Source organism: Myotis lucifugus, unplaced genomic scaffold (assembly GCF_000147115.1).
Source record: "Myotis lucifugus unplaced genomic scaffold, Myoluc2.0 scaffold_5, whole genome shotgun sequence".
Lineage (NCBI taxonomy): Eukaryota > Metazoa > Chordata > Mammalia > Chiroptera > Vespertilionidae > Myotis > Myotis lucifugus.
The window spans coordinates 2852521-2868178 of NW_005871053.1; the positions used below are offsets into that span (position 1 = coordinate 2852521).

General features: G+C 36.7%; 1 protein-coding gene across 1 annotated transcript in view; it reads right to left on the reverse strand.

Moving 5' to 3' along the window:
- ITGA4 (integrin subunit alpha 4) overlaps positions 1–15658 on the reverse strand; it is an 81132-nt gene that overhangs the window by 24893 nt on the left and 40581 nt on the right. Inside the window, exons 15-16 of the mRNA XM_006083253.3 lie at positions 12143–12297; positions 2261–2410 (exon numbers count right to left, since the gene is read on the reverse strand). Of these exons, the coding sequence (XP_006083315.1) occupies positions 2261–2410; positions 12143–12297 (305 nt within the window). The remainder of the gene's footprint in view (positions 1–2260; positions 2411–12142; positions 12298–15658) is intronic.

Here is a 15658-nt window from a genome sequence, read left to right on the forward strand (position 1 = left end):
TGAAAAATAATTATTGGGCTAAAAGAACTAAGTTCTTCTAATAGGCAAATTTAAAAACTAAATTTGTTAGGTGGGAAAAAGGATGTTTTTCTTTCATAATAGTTGTAAGAAAAATTTTTAAACCAATCTTTGGTGGTAATCTATGTAAGTATTTAAAACCCATGCTACCGAGATGTTCTTTGTCAGGTTCCTCTCAATTTTCTGATGCTTTGATTCCACTTACTATGTATGAGCCTGGCACTTAATTTTGCAGTGATTCTATGTTTGTTGAAAAGAACAAATTGTAGAAATTTAGAAATTTCACTTTAAGAACACATTGAACAAAAGTAAGTGATGGCATATCATACCTCTGAGCATTTTCATAGGACCAGGAGATACTATAAGGTACATGGAAGACCCAAGTTTAAAAAGTTAGACAAAGAAAAAACATGGAAAGAGCAGGGAGGGGTGGGGGGAAGAAAAATGAGAGGCAAAGGTGAAAAACAATGAGATGCAGAAAAGAAAGAAATCTGGAAACTCAGAGAAATGAGCCAGGTACATGAAATGGCAAAGGACTAGAGTGTTGTCAAACTGCATGTCAGATCACAGACTGCCTATACAGGGGGAGCACAAGGAGAGTGTCACTCTTTCTCTAAATGATTAGGTAAATACGATTTTTTCTATCACTCTTATTTATAAAACAGGTTGTTCTAAGAGTCAAAATGTTAATTATTATAACTACAAACTGTTTAGGTTTTGGCTTGTGCACTTACAATAAAACACATTTAAAGGTACTTGCTATTGAAAAGTGAAGTCAAGGAGAAGATTGAAAAAACTAACTTCCAGAAATATTTTTATATATGGGTATAAAGAAAATTTGCTCTTAAGCTATTATCTTTATTCAATCTAATATTGTAGACTAGACATTGGTGATTGTAAGCTCAAATATCAAAGTGACTTAGGGGCAATTTTGTTGGGACAGGAAATGAACTAGACCTTAAAATGTCCCTTTTTAAAAAAAATATATATTTTATTGATTTTTTACAGAGAGGACAGGAGAGAGACAGAGAGAAACATCGATGAGAGAGAACATCGATCAGCTGCCTCCTGCACACCTCCTACTGGGGATGTGCCCGCAACCAAGGTACATGCCCTTGACCGGAATCGAACCCGGGACCCTTCAGTCCGCAGGCTGTAAAACGTCCCTTTTATCTTTTACATTCTGTGTGCCATTAGCGAACATTTTAATGAATGTTTTTACCATGTCCCCAAACATCCTGTTGACTATGTCTTTGTGTCGTTGGATAGAAAAGTTATGAACAACTGGACTCCCAGAAATAAACACTCAGTCAGTGAAGCTGATATATTTTGATATAAACTGGAAAAAGCAGTTCACTGGTTAGAATGCAGGATCCATCCCAAAATGCAGTCAGTGCTGGGATGGGACTAGAAAGCATACAGTTAAATTTTAAAAGAGAAACTATTGTGTAACATAAATACATACGCCTATAAATGAGTAAAACGCAGCAAGGGCATTAGACTAACAAGACATGAGTGATTCATGGGTGGGGTGAGTGAGAGGGAGACACAAATGAGAGAGAAGAGACAGAAAAAGAGAAAGATAAACTAAACACACACGATGCCACAGAATAACCAACTCATGAACGCAGCTCACTCCCACTGTGAGTGCTCTCTAGTAATATACTTTCTTTCCTGGCAAGACATCAAGAGAAAATTAACATTTTATGTAGTATGCTAGAGGCCTGGTGCATGAAAGTCATGCACTTGGGGTGGGGGGGCTCACGTCCTTCAGCCCAGCCTGCACCCTCTTGCAGTCCAGGAGCCCTCGGGGGATGTCTGACTGCTGGCTTAGGCCCGCTCCACCACTGCTGCGCAGGCCAGCTGTGAGCCTGGCTGCTGGCTGAGCAGCGCTCCTGCTGTGGGAGTGCACTGAGCACCAGTGGCAGCTCCTCTATTGAGCGTCTGACCCCTGGTGGTCAATGTACATCATAGCGACCAGTCATTCAGCTGGTTGAGTTGCATATTAGCCTTTTACTATATAGGATGAGAAACCACCGCTATGACTAAATGCATATCCTGAAGGAAATATAAAAAATAAAAATGAAAATGAAAAGCAAGATATACCATAAATCTTTTTATACAAAAGTTTTATACAATTTTAAAAAAAATTAGAGTTCATTTTCCTAGAATTATGTAATACTTCAAAAAAACAATTTTTAGTTACATGTCAGAATTTTTGAATAAAAGAAAATATTCTTACTGTTTTTTCAATTATGTTTTTTTCTTTCTTCTGCTGAAGAATTGGCTGGAGTGGTGGGAATTCCTTTATACTTCGTTTACTGGTGATATCATGCCCAAGGTGGTAAGCAGCTACAATCTGAATTGGATTGAGGATGTCTCGCACATCTTTCTAAGGAAATTTAAAACCATATGAATTAAAAATAAAGAGAAGAATGTAAATTTAAAAAATAGCTCTTCCTTTCCTGCATACGGCCACACACAACACATGGAAGTAAAAAAATCTTACCTTTTAATCTAAATTATTTTTAAAAAATGTGAATGTCTATGTTTTTCACATTACAAAAACATTCATGCGTTTAGGAAAAAAAAACAAAAATAGCATAAAAATAAAAAACTATAACCATCTAACAATATATAAAGGTCTACATTGAGCATATTTTCTTCCATGGTATTTTCTATGCATACTTTTTATAACTTGACTTTATAACATAGCATTTTTATTATAAACTCATTGTAGATCATTTCAAAGTACTAATGAACATTTTATTCTATTTAACATTGCCCTCTAATAGAATTGTAGAAATATAATCTCTCAATTTATTCAAGTTTTCTTTTTAGATCTTTCAGTGTATTTTTATATAATTTGATTCATATGCTTTCACATTTATTATGAAACATATCCTTTTATGGACCTTTCCAATTATCCTTTCTAACAGGTTATGGATGGTAATAGCAAAGTTGCTTGTTTTATTCAATATTTTATCCTAGTCACTGTACTGAATCTTTTTGCTAGTTGTTTTATAACTTTTCTAGGATAATTGTTTTCACACTTCACAAGAAAAGAACTCTTGAATTTATTTATCAATTACACAAATTGTAGCCCATTTGGAATCCATTATATTCTGTATGCATTCTTATAAATTTAGTATCTTACTAATTTTTAGTTGTAATTGACAGCCTTTCTAGTGAGTAATGCAATGGGCCAGTTTTCTATTTATCTATAGATACCCCAGGATAGGAATATGGCTTAAACATCACCGTCTAAAAGCAAAAGCAAAAGCAAAAGCAAACAAAAAGTAAAATAACTAACTAAAAACAACAAAAAACAAATTATTTTCAAAGCTCATAAATTAATAATCTCTAATGGATAATAAAACAACAACACCCTATCATACTGATTAATGTTGTACTAATTACATCTATAGTAACTTGACACCATTAATGAAAAGGAATACACATATCACATGGAAAACTACATCTATTGTATGTCTTTATGTAATGATAAAAGAAACAACTACATCTATTCTATGTCTTTATGTAATTTTTCCTTTCTCACCAGTCAGGACATTATCAATATATGGAGGGAGGGAGGGAGGGAAGGAGAGAGAGAGAAACAGCAATAAAAACATGAAAAGCAAGTGGTCTGGAGACAGACTACTGGGGTTCAATCTCAGGTTCATCACTTATTATCTACGTAACGTAACCTTAGGCAAATTACTTAATCTCTCTGTGGCTCAGCTACCTCATTTGAAAATGGGAATAACGATAATGATGATACCTACACCTTATTGTTGTAAGGATTCAATGGTATAATGTGCATAAAACACTGAGCACAATACCTGGCACTTCTTGAGGTATCAACAGATGTTAGACATTATCTATGTGCATGTTGCTTTCAAAATGTAGCTATATAAGCCAACAAGGACTTACTGAATTTTAATTTCTTATAGTAAGAAATTCTGGTAAACATTTAGAAGGAATAAGAAAAAAAGAAAATTAGATTACTGGCAACCAATAAACATTAAAAAGAAAATGAGTTACATTAACAAGTATTAGACTTGCATTAATTAAGTGGTTCCTGGAAGATTTGGAGCATGGATCAGAGTACTCAAGAGCTCTCATTACTTTTCTAATCTTATACATGGAGATGATTTTATTAAGTGATCATCTCAACATGAAACCTTGACCATATAGGAATGCTGCAAATCAAGGCCCAAATCCCAAGTTACCAACTTGTGAAAATGGAACAGCTTGAAGCCCTGAGTATTACAATAGCAAACTTGATTAAATTATCCCTGAGGTGTAGGAGCTAGACAGCCATTGATTGTCCCTCCACATGTCCACTGTTTTAATTTTTCTCAACAAGCTTGCTTTGACCAAATCACATGTTACCTAATTCATACTAATTTTCCACAAGGTCTTCTCTACATCTGGTGTATATTACTTTCATTATCCTAATTAGCTATTAATTATGCTTTTCTCACAATATATAAAATGTACGTGTACTCTTGCAAGAACTGTACTTGACAGATATTCACACTTATTTAACTTTAACAGCTCTACCTAAGGACAAATGCTATAATATCAAAAATGTCTTAAAGTGACTAAGTATCTAAAAGGGAAAAAGGAGATATGCTTAAAATTTTTAATTTGGATGGGTATGTGCTATCTCTACCAAAAATAATGAAGATTCCATGCCACATTTTTATGGACAATTTCATAAAATAGGGCACCCACAAGCATGCAAATGACCACATGCTTGAAATTATACAAAGTCCTCCTCCTTATTTGACTTTCATGAACATTTGTATCTATGCCCAACTTAAGAACTGAGCTGTAGGCCCATGCCCTCCTATTGTGTTTATGTAGTGAAGGAATTTATTTAAAGGGGCCAGAAATATCTATAAAATATTAATGAAAAATGACATTGAGGTATCAGCATTTGAAGATATCTATTCGTAAGATCTTCTGTGCACAACACAGGCTTTGAGGACATAAAACTGAAAGGCAATTCCTATGTCACAGTCTATAACCCGTAAATCCACACAGTATGGGAGAGGAGTGTGGTGACATATGCATACACAAGTACAGAAGAAGGAGAGCCACCCAAGCTATACTTGAAAGGGGATAGGAAGGTTCTTACACAGAAGAATTTTGAGCAAGAATATGATCAAGTTTTTGGTTTGACGTTTTTAAATTTATTTTTATTACTATTTTTAATTCTCACCCGAGGATATTTTTCCATTGATTTTTAGAGAGAGTGGAAGACAGAGGGAAAGAGAGAGAAACATCAACGTGAGAGAAACACATTGATTGGTTGCCTCTTGCTCGATCCCCGACCAGGGCCCGGGCTGGGGAAGAGCCTGCAACCCTGCAACTGAGCCAGAATCGAACATGGGACCCTTCTGTCCACAGGCCGATGCTCTATCCACTGAGCAAAACTGGCTAGGGCGGTGTGAGGTTTGTTTTCTTTTTTTATATTTTTTAAATTAATTTCAGAGAGGAAGGGAGAGGGAGAGAGAGATAGAAACATCAATGATGAGAGAATCATTGATGGGCTACTTTTTGCACACCCCTTACTGGGGATCGAGCCCACAACCCGAGCGTATGCCTTTGACAGGAATCGAACCTGGGACCCTTCAGTCCACAGGCTGATGCTATATCCATGGAGCCAAATGGGCTAGGGCTGAGTTTTTTTTTAAATGCTCCTCTAGTACTAATGTTGGTAAAAGGTTGGAGAGGGAAAAGGTAAAACAGGCATAGATTGGAACCTAAGCCAGTAGGACCATGTGTAATTATAATCACTTTATCTAGTAAGGTTGAATCAGGAGGCAGAAAACTATCAAACATCCAGCACTACAATTTCCTGAAAAAAAAAAACACACAAAAAACAACATCCACAAGACAGGTGGCCTAACCATTTTATCAGTAGAACATGCTCAGGTTTTCCCTCACAGAATTCTTTAAATAGCACCGAGAAGACATTACCCATATATTGATTAAATATTGATTTTCTGCCTTATGTAATGTGTTAGTTCTAAAAGGAATACAAACATGCATAAAATAACATTATGTTTTCAAAGACCTTACAATCTATCAAAGAATTAATATATGCTGGGATAATCAATTCACTTCTAGAATAGTATAATGTGAGTATAGTTATATAGTTTGCTTGCACTTAAATTTTGAACAGAAATGTATGCATATATGGATTGGTCCATAGTGTGCTGTGCTTAAAATATAACTGCTTTGGAGCAAATGGCACTTCACTAAACTGTGCTTATATAAGCAAATAAAATATGTAAAATAAAAATTAAAAATAAATCAAATCAAATACTCATTCATTTCCTTGACATTATTATCAAACAAGATGGGGCTTTAGAAATCACCCACAGAGCTACATAACAAAATTCCTTTATTTCAGAAATTTAAAAATCTCGAAATTAGGAAAAATAAGGGAAAGAGAAGAATGAACTAATTCACTAAACAGGTAGTAGGTAGGTTGATTTAATGATTTTTACAGAACATGCTAATGCCACTGTACTCATTGGCTCTCTGGATACCCATAGGCATTCCTGGTCTGACTAAGCTAGATATTTCTAGTTTTTATTGGAAATACTACGTTGGCAGGAAGGGAATCCTGTTACTTCCTTTGTTATCCCAATGTAGCATCCTTTTACTCCTCTCAAACATCAGTGAATATTTTGATGCAGAGATTCCATCAAATTCAATGAAGAAATGTCATCTAGGAAAACCTCAAGGGGCATCTCACTTCCATGGCTGCTCCAATATTTCCAAAAATTGCTGTAATTATCCATCAGGTTTCTCTAAATCAAAACAATCTCAAAAATTGTCCCTTGTCCTAATACATCTTTAAGATCTAATAAAGTTGTGTATTTGAACACAGCAAAGACAAAAATTCATTTCATATATTTATATGGATGGGAAAACATTTTCATTGAGGGAAAAGAGATATCTAGTAGAAGAGAATGTCAGTAGATAAAATACTTGAAGGTATAAAAAAATGAATCATTTCTCTAATATCACAGAAACTTTTTATGAACTCTCAACTCTAACTTCTAGGTTCTACTTTCCTAAAAATCAAATTTTATGGCTCTAGAAGCAAAAAAATTAAAGCTTGGCATAATTATAAGCAACTGAAACACAGTAGAGTTTTGCAAGAGAAAAAAACATTTTCTGCCCTCTTTTTTGTTTTTTTGAGGAACAAATTTTGACCATACAAATAAAACAATCCTATGTGCTGTTTTATTTATGATTAGGTTAAGTAGACGTTAGGAAACTGGTGTGCTTACCAACCAGATAAATGACCATAGTCTCAGAAAAATAACACACTAGAAAATGGACACACTAGAGATATAGATGCTTATTAGATTGTTAAAAATGTCTCCTATATTCCAAGATCCAATATATGAAACTAGAGAATGTGTGATTGAAAGAAAAAGATATAATGAGCCCAACTTTTATGAGATTTTGGTTTTTTAATAAATTATCTACCATCAAAGAATGTGATAGGTTTTATAAATGCAGGTAGGCTGAAAGACTCATTTACGATATAACCAGGAATTGTGACCAAGAATAAAATAAAAATTCAATCTTTTCTTCAACTTTAGGTCCCTAATGGCTGTTAACGTAATATTGGTGATATCTTTCTAGCTTATTCCCTTTAAAACTCAATTCCAACAATTTGCTGATCCCACTGGAACTTCCAATTTAACTTAGTTCCCTGTTCCTCACCCTCTGATGTCCTCCCCTCTCCTTACCATCCTTAAACTTTATGGTGAACACTCCCTTGCATACTTCCTTGACTCTTTGGCCCCTTTGTTTTACTTCTTTGACAAACCACTCCTTGGTTAATTGTTACTGTTTCATCTACTTTCACCTGTAAGGTTGAGTGTGACTGGAAAAAACCCATCACCATCTGACTCATCTCACTTTATGACCATGGGTACAAGTTAGACACTAATACCATCTCACAACCATTCTGTACTTCCTTACTCTCCCACTCTCACAAAGACTATATCATATCTTCTTCCCATCTCTTGCCTTCTCAAGATATTTGCTCTAACTGTTCTCTCCTCTTATCTACATCATAAATGTTACACTCTATTGGGACATACCCATCATTATAAAAACATGCTATTTCTTCTATCTTAAAAAAAAAGAACTCTTCATTCCACTTCTCATGTTAGCTACTAACTCCCAACCCCATTTCTTTGGTCCAGGTGGAGCAAAACTTTGTGAAAAATTACCTGTACTCTCTGTCTCAAATTCTTCTCCCTTCTCCCTACTACTTTTCTGAAGTGCTGTTGCCACAGTCACCAATAGCCGCCACATTGCTAACCCAATGCCCAGTTCTCAGCCCTCATCTGATTTCATCAAGCAGCAGCTTTGAAAACATTGTCATGCCCTCCTCTTTGCTCTTTTTTTTCACTTCACTTACAGGATGCGACAGATCTTGCTTTTCCCCCCTTTCTTACTTCTCATCTCCTTTGAAAGCATTCTCTTCTCTTCAATCTCTTCATGTGGTAGTGCCCTAGTGTCAGACCTCCACCCTCTTCTCTTCCTGTGGTGGCCTCAGCCACCTCATATGGCTTTAAAAACCATCCATATGCCAAAGGAACATTAAGCTATATTTCAGGTTCTATGCCTCTTCCCAACCCCAGATGAGTGTGTACAAATGTTTAATTGATATTTACTCTGTAAGCAACACAGTTCTCTCCAACCCAGCAGGTCCACACTCAATTCCAGAATTTTCCACCCAACACTTGTTTCCTTGCATATTATCTCCAGTGATGAAAACTACGTTTTTCTGGTGGCTTTGACTAAGACCTTAGAGTCACCTCAGAACCCTTTTTCAAATGCCAGACATCCCATCTGTCAGCAAACTGTGTAGGATATTTCTTCAACTACCTCTGACCATACTTATTGCCACCACCTTTGATGAAGCCATCACTTCTCACTTGGGTTATTGCTGTAGCCTCTTCTCCCTTTGTCAGCTCTTGGTCCCCTACTGTCTAGTCTCAACACAGCAGTTAGAGTACACACTCCTTTTTATTACTGAGTCAGGTAGATCCTCATTTCATTCAGAGAAAATGTCACAGGTCCCATATGATCTCTTTCCACTACTCTTCCCTTAGCTCACTTTTCCAGTCATCCTTGCCTCTCCATTGTTTCTTAAAACAACCAGGTGCATTCTTGTCTTGAGACATTTTTACTGAGCTCTCCCTTCTGTAATGGTCTTCTCCTAGATCAGGGCTTCTCAAAGTGTGGTTCCCAAGTCAGCAGCAGCAGCATCACCTGGGAACTTTGTAGAATTGCAAATCCTCAGGCCTCACTGAAGATCTATTGAATCACAAACTCCAGCAATTTGTGTTTTAACAAGCCTTCCAGGTGATGCTGTTGTTACTTGCTAAAGTTCAGAACCACTGTCCTAGACATCTACACAGTAACTTCCTCTCTTCCTTCGAGTCTTTCCTCAAACATCACCTTCTGAATGAGGCCTATTTAAAATTGTACTCTTCACTCCTTCCATAAAATTCCATATTTTGAACTCTGCCCTCTTTTCCCCCTTTTCCATCACCCATATCGTCTTCTAAAATACTGTACAATTTACATTTTGACCATGTTATTGTTTGTCTCACCCTCACAAGACTATAGGCTCTCTGATGGTAGTAATCATTTTATATTTCATTAAGTGATTACAAGTGTCTCAAACACAACCTGACATGCATTCATAACACACTAAATTATCTTCTGAATTGATTGAGTGGATGGATAAGTGGAACTTCCTTGATATAGCCAAAGGAAACAATTATACAAGGAAAGTGTGCCTAACTAGTAAGCTAGGAGTCCTCTGAGAGGACGGGTCTGTGGGCCTGAGTAAATCATTAACAAGCAACACCTCGTTTCACTGTAAGGGTGCCATGGTAGGATTCACATGTATATTAACACTGCTGACACTGGGCATGTTTCACAGAACAAAGGAACAACCCAAGCATCCTGACTGGTGGTCATTTTCTTTCTCTCTATTATTAGGAAAATATCTTGGCAGAATTCTGGTTGTGGTTCTATTCATCCAGACGGTAGAAGCACAGCCATGTTAACGTTGCCGAATGCCTCCCATCAGGTGCCATACTGTTGGGGGTGAAAAGGCACTCACTGCATTACTCCCCTTCCCTAAACAACAGCTAGTGCTCCCTGACGGAGGTGGGGAAGCTGCTTCTGTGGTTCTTACCTCCTCCCCGGATTGTGGCGGGAGGGTCACAGAACCCTTTTGCCTTTCTATATCTGAGTATTAAAATGTCCCAAAAAAAGCAAGAAAATTTAGGAAGGGGGAAAAAAACACAATAAAATCACATGTGTGTGTTTTTTTAATCCCCACTATGTTCCAACCCCAGAGCTAAGTGTTTTTGTTTGACACTGACAATATGGCCCAAAGTCAATGGTTGATACCATGGTAACATCTACAAGTATATAAACCACAAACACAGAAACCTCTGCTAAAATGTCACTTCTACTACAAATTTATTCCGAAGAAAATGTACAATTTTGAGGAACACTTACTCATAGGAACAATGCCAAGAAACACAGGCCTAAATAAATCAGATCAATTTACTGCCATTTACACACATTCAACACAATATGTTTCTTTGTGAATGTCTAATGTTGGCCCTTTTATTGCCTTTAAAATGGTCTCCATGTTAGTCTCCGAAATTGACTAACCAAAGTGAAATGACAACTATATAACATTTTAAAAAAGAGAACCCCTTTAAACTCTAGCATATAAATGATGGTTACATTAATGTCATTCATACTTTTGGCTCCCGACCATCTGATTGCTTTATTCAAGTACAACAATAAAAACTGCTCAGGGAAATGAGGAAACAGCATAGGGATTAGTGTTCTTAGCATGTAATAGTGTATTGGAGTCCTGATGCTTGTTTGCATTTGCTTGGAATAAGTATCTAAGGGACAATTAAGTTCTAAGCTGAAGCTACTACTTGAAATCCCAGAAACAGCTCCCGGGAATAGTTTGGCTTTTTTTTGTGACAATAGATTTTCTGATGAAGCACACCATTCCCTCTTGAAAAAGAGCTGGCACTGCTTCGTATGATAAAATCTGACCAATGCAAGGAACATGATGATCAGTTTGGGAACGGGTGTTTTAATAAAAGAAACATGAAATCGGCTGTGCTTGGCAGGACATACCCCACACCATCATGCAGGCCGTCCTCCCGGCCCACAGCTGATCCCTATCCCACTACACTGTGCACGTTCCCACTGACATCACTGACAATGCTGGCACGGAGACGATGACATAACCCAAGAGCAGTCATGTTGCATTCTGCTTTGTTAGAGTCACACAGAAAACAAACCAACTTGCCCACCTCCTGCCTCCCCTCCCCACTCGCCACCCCCTCCTAACCGCCCCCCCCAAAAAAAAAAATCCCTCCTCAGGAATAGATCTGAGGCTCAGTTGAGCTGTTCAATATGTACACTTCTAGGCAAGGGTATAAACAGAGATAAGAACATTGCAATTGTAGAAAGGAAAAGGCAGGTCTTTTTAAAACAGTGATGCAGTGAAATGTAACAGATGTAAAATAAAGGAGGTGCAAAAAGTGGACTTTGAATTATCCAGGTCACAGGTTATTAAGGGTTTTGAATCTGGAGCAATAAAATAGGTCAGCTAGTTCGGGAGGAGATAGCATGGGCCTTTAACTGTATTTTATAAAAAAAAAATACCAATGCCCTAGCTGGTTTGGCTCGGTGGATGGAGCTTCGGCCCGAGGACTGAAGGATCCCGGGTTCAGTTCCGCTCAATGGCAGGTACCTCGGTTGCAGGCTCAATCCACGGCCCTGATCGGGGCGCATGTGGGAGGCAATCAATTGATGTGTCTCTCTCACATTGATGTTTCTTTCTCTCCCCCCCTTCCTTCCACTCTCTCTAAAAAAAATCAATGGAAAAATATCCTCAGGTGAAGATTAACAACAACAAACTACAACAACAACAACCACAAAACAGATACCAATGTACTAAGATTCTTACTGTACTGATAATATTGAAGTTCATACATTAATAATACAAACTAATCTACATTACCCGCATGAATGCTTGATATGTTCTACAGTTAGCGACTGTGCGTGATACTTTGATGCTTCCTGTAATCACATCGGAAGTTCCATTAGAAGAGAAGTAAAACCTCGATGGAGACTCCGCCTTTCTGCTCACATCCAAACTCATGTTATAAAACAAAACTGAAAAAAACGTAGAGAGAATTGCAATTAATTTCTAAGAGCATTTATTTTGTTATTTTTGAAGTGATCATAGTCAAAGTTATAGAGAATATTGGAAATGTCTTAAATTCTATTCAACAAATAGCTTTTTAAAAACTAACCTGAACTATGAAAGAGGGAACAATTTAAAAATACAAATTACAAAAGTTATTTTTATAAATAAAAAAGCATAAATTTTTCTCTAGGTTTCTTATTTTAACAATATTAAAATCTTCAGTTATTTACTTAATCCACTTATATGTAAATGTTTCAAAACGATAGTACCAAATTGTTACTAATAATAAAAATCCTGAGTAAAGTTTCAAATTTCTTTGGAGTCCTTTTTTGTGCATAGAAAATCTTGTCTAAAGAAGTACAGGCAGAGTACTGTGCTCAAATGTCACCTGGAATATTTCTATCTTGTGTGGTTATATAATTAACTTCATATGTTGTTAGGTTCATTTATTTCCATTTGTTTCCAATTTGAGGGGTTGATCTTTTTCTTTTGATTTATTTGTTATTGCTTTTTAATGTAAAGTGAACACATGATTCAAAAGTCAAACCTATATAAACAGTTTACTCAAAGATATCTTCTTTTCCAGCCCTGGGCCCTGGTAGGTCAGCTCCACAGTTTTACTGGTTACTAGTTTGAATTTCAAGTGCTGATTTGTGCAAAAATAAACAAATACAGACAGACATTTTCTCAATAAATATTTTGGCAGTTCAGCGGTCGCCAACCTTTCGGACCTCATGGACCACCAGTGGTCTGCAGACCACCCGTTGGTGACTGCTGACTTATTTCAAATCTGACATAGTACATAGTAATCATCTGCTAATGTTCTTCAGTAAGCAAAACAATAAGGAAAATTTACAAGCAACTTTTTAAAAAAAGTCCAAGCCAGATCTTATCAAGAAAGAGCCATTTTTTGAATCTAAAGAGGATCTTTGCAAAACAAGCTACATCTAATAGGTTGTTGAGGTGTCACTCATATAGGAGCAGTAATTCATTAAGTGGTATTTTGAATTTATGTAACTCCTGAAGTGTTCACTTATATTTTAGGCATAAATAACTCCTCTGAAAGTATTTTATCTATTTATTTCAGGGAAATCTAAGTATAGAATCTACACTACTCCCACAAATTTCAAATAAATCTGTAAATCTTCCTTTTATTTAGAAAATAAATAATAAAGTCCAAATCAATTGGCTTCAAGATCACAATAACTGAGATTCAATGCCTTAGAGATATTCAGACAAAAGTAAATGAAGAAAGATGAATAAAAATCCACTCACAGTAAGAGGCAAAAATGTTCTGGTTTCATTAAACTCTAGTGGCTCGGTGCACAGATTTGTGCACATTGAAAGGAAATTAATTAGAAGAAATATTTTAATATTGCTATTCACCCTTTCTCATTAATAGAAGTGTCAACCAAATTCACGATCAACAATGACAGATCAAAACACATGCGTATGATTGGCGCCAGCGAGAGCTTTATATGTATCATGCATGTGGAAGTCAACTTAGCCTTTTATACATATAGAATAAACTTGCTTAATTAGACCTGCTTTCTAATGTAGCTAAACTTCTTCCAGCCCAGTGAAGCACCCCAACTTCTCTTTCAGGTAATTGTCAGCAACACAGCAGTAAATATCAACATGAAGCAGATTATTTTAGACCACGCAAGGAGAACAAAGGGTAAAATATTTAACTGCAGCAGTGTGTGACTATATCTGTGCAGTGAGAAAACCTGAAGTCATTTTCAAGGTCCACCATTTCTTACTTCTTTTCAGTAGGGTCAAGTTTCTAAGCTTTCTAAATCTTTTTTCTGGCTAATGAAAAGAAAACAGGATTCCACCAAGTCTCCTATCTACCTACTCTAGGACTTCTGTGAGGATCAAATGAGATGAGGCACAGGAAAACTCTTCACAGACATTTGGTTAAAGTGTGAAATGTTTGCACCTGGCCATAAAGCAAGTCATGTTCCTGGGCTGAAGAAACTGCAAGGAGGCTAGTTGTTGCTAGGGAGATGAAGCCGGGTGTTGCTACGTGACGTCATTATCCAGACGGACACTTAGCATATTAGTCTTTTATATATATAGATACTTAATGTAAATTATTTCTCCCAAGGAGTCATTTTACAACTATAAAGCATGTTTTTGTAATACTGCTGTGGTTATTTATGAATTTCATACGTTTTCAACCAATTAAAAAACATCTGGCCACAAAGGAATTGGTAGTACAACATATACTGATTTTACATAAAGGGAAACAGTCCAATCAATTGAGCACCTATCTTTTGGATAATCCATCAGCTTGTCTGTGCTCCTGTGTTAACTGGAGTCACACTCTCAAACTGCCACTTCTTCCATCAGGAACCAGATGAAGGATATGCCCATAGTCCTATCACTGTATCTCTAGCCAGGACTTTTGCGGAATGCTATAAAAAATGTGTCTGACCAAAGTAGAGATGCTAGGCTCCTTCTGTAATTCTCACTACAGGCTAATTCAGACTGGAGCATCTGTTACACATCTGTTATTTGGCTCAGTATTTGCTGCCCTTCATGATGTTTAGATGAGGGCAGCCTGCAGGGTCATGAGTACAGTCAACCTTAAGTGTGGGGCTCATAAATTTTGTGAATTATTGATGTCCAAATGACAAACCCATGTCAGCTTCTCTCCTATCATAGGCTAGTTTCATTAGCAGTCATTCCCATATTAGCCTTAATATAACATAATTAGAAAAATTAACTTGCTAGTAAAAAATGTAATACTTAATCAAGTTACATATTTGGATTTGGAATTAGCCACAATTTTGGATGAGCCATATCAATGCTACTTTTTGCAGAGAGGATAACTGAGTTACCAACGTATAGAATAATGTACACAAGCACTCAGGAGTTGAGAGCCATAATAAATCCTTAACAGATGTGTGTTATTTATGAAAAGTAGAATCAGGTTCTAGACTTTAGAAAGCTTCTTCAGTTACTCAAACAGGATAGAATATAAAGAAAAGAATGTTCTCTCTCCCTGGGTTTCCAAGTTAAGCCAACACCATGCTTTAAGGAGCCCAGTAAAACAGAGGAGGAACTGTGGTGATGCTTTTTCTGTTCTAAAGAGCTGTTACAGATTAAGCTCAGATAGTTCACTTTAAATAATACAGCAAGTGATACACTTGATTTGCTTATCATAACCTCTAAACAACAGTAACCTCTTAATGTGCCCCACTCGTCGGTTAGAATAATGAGAGCATCTGAAAGATGGGCAAGAAAGGTGTATCAGGTGACTGCTCTCTCCTGCCCTAAAGCAGTCCTCCAATGTGACACAAAGTGAGGGCTCAAAAGATG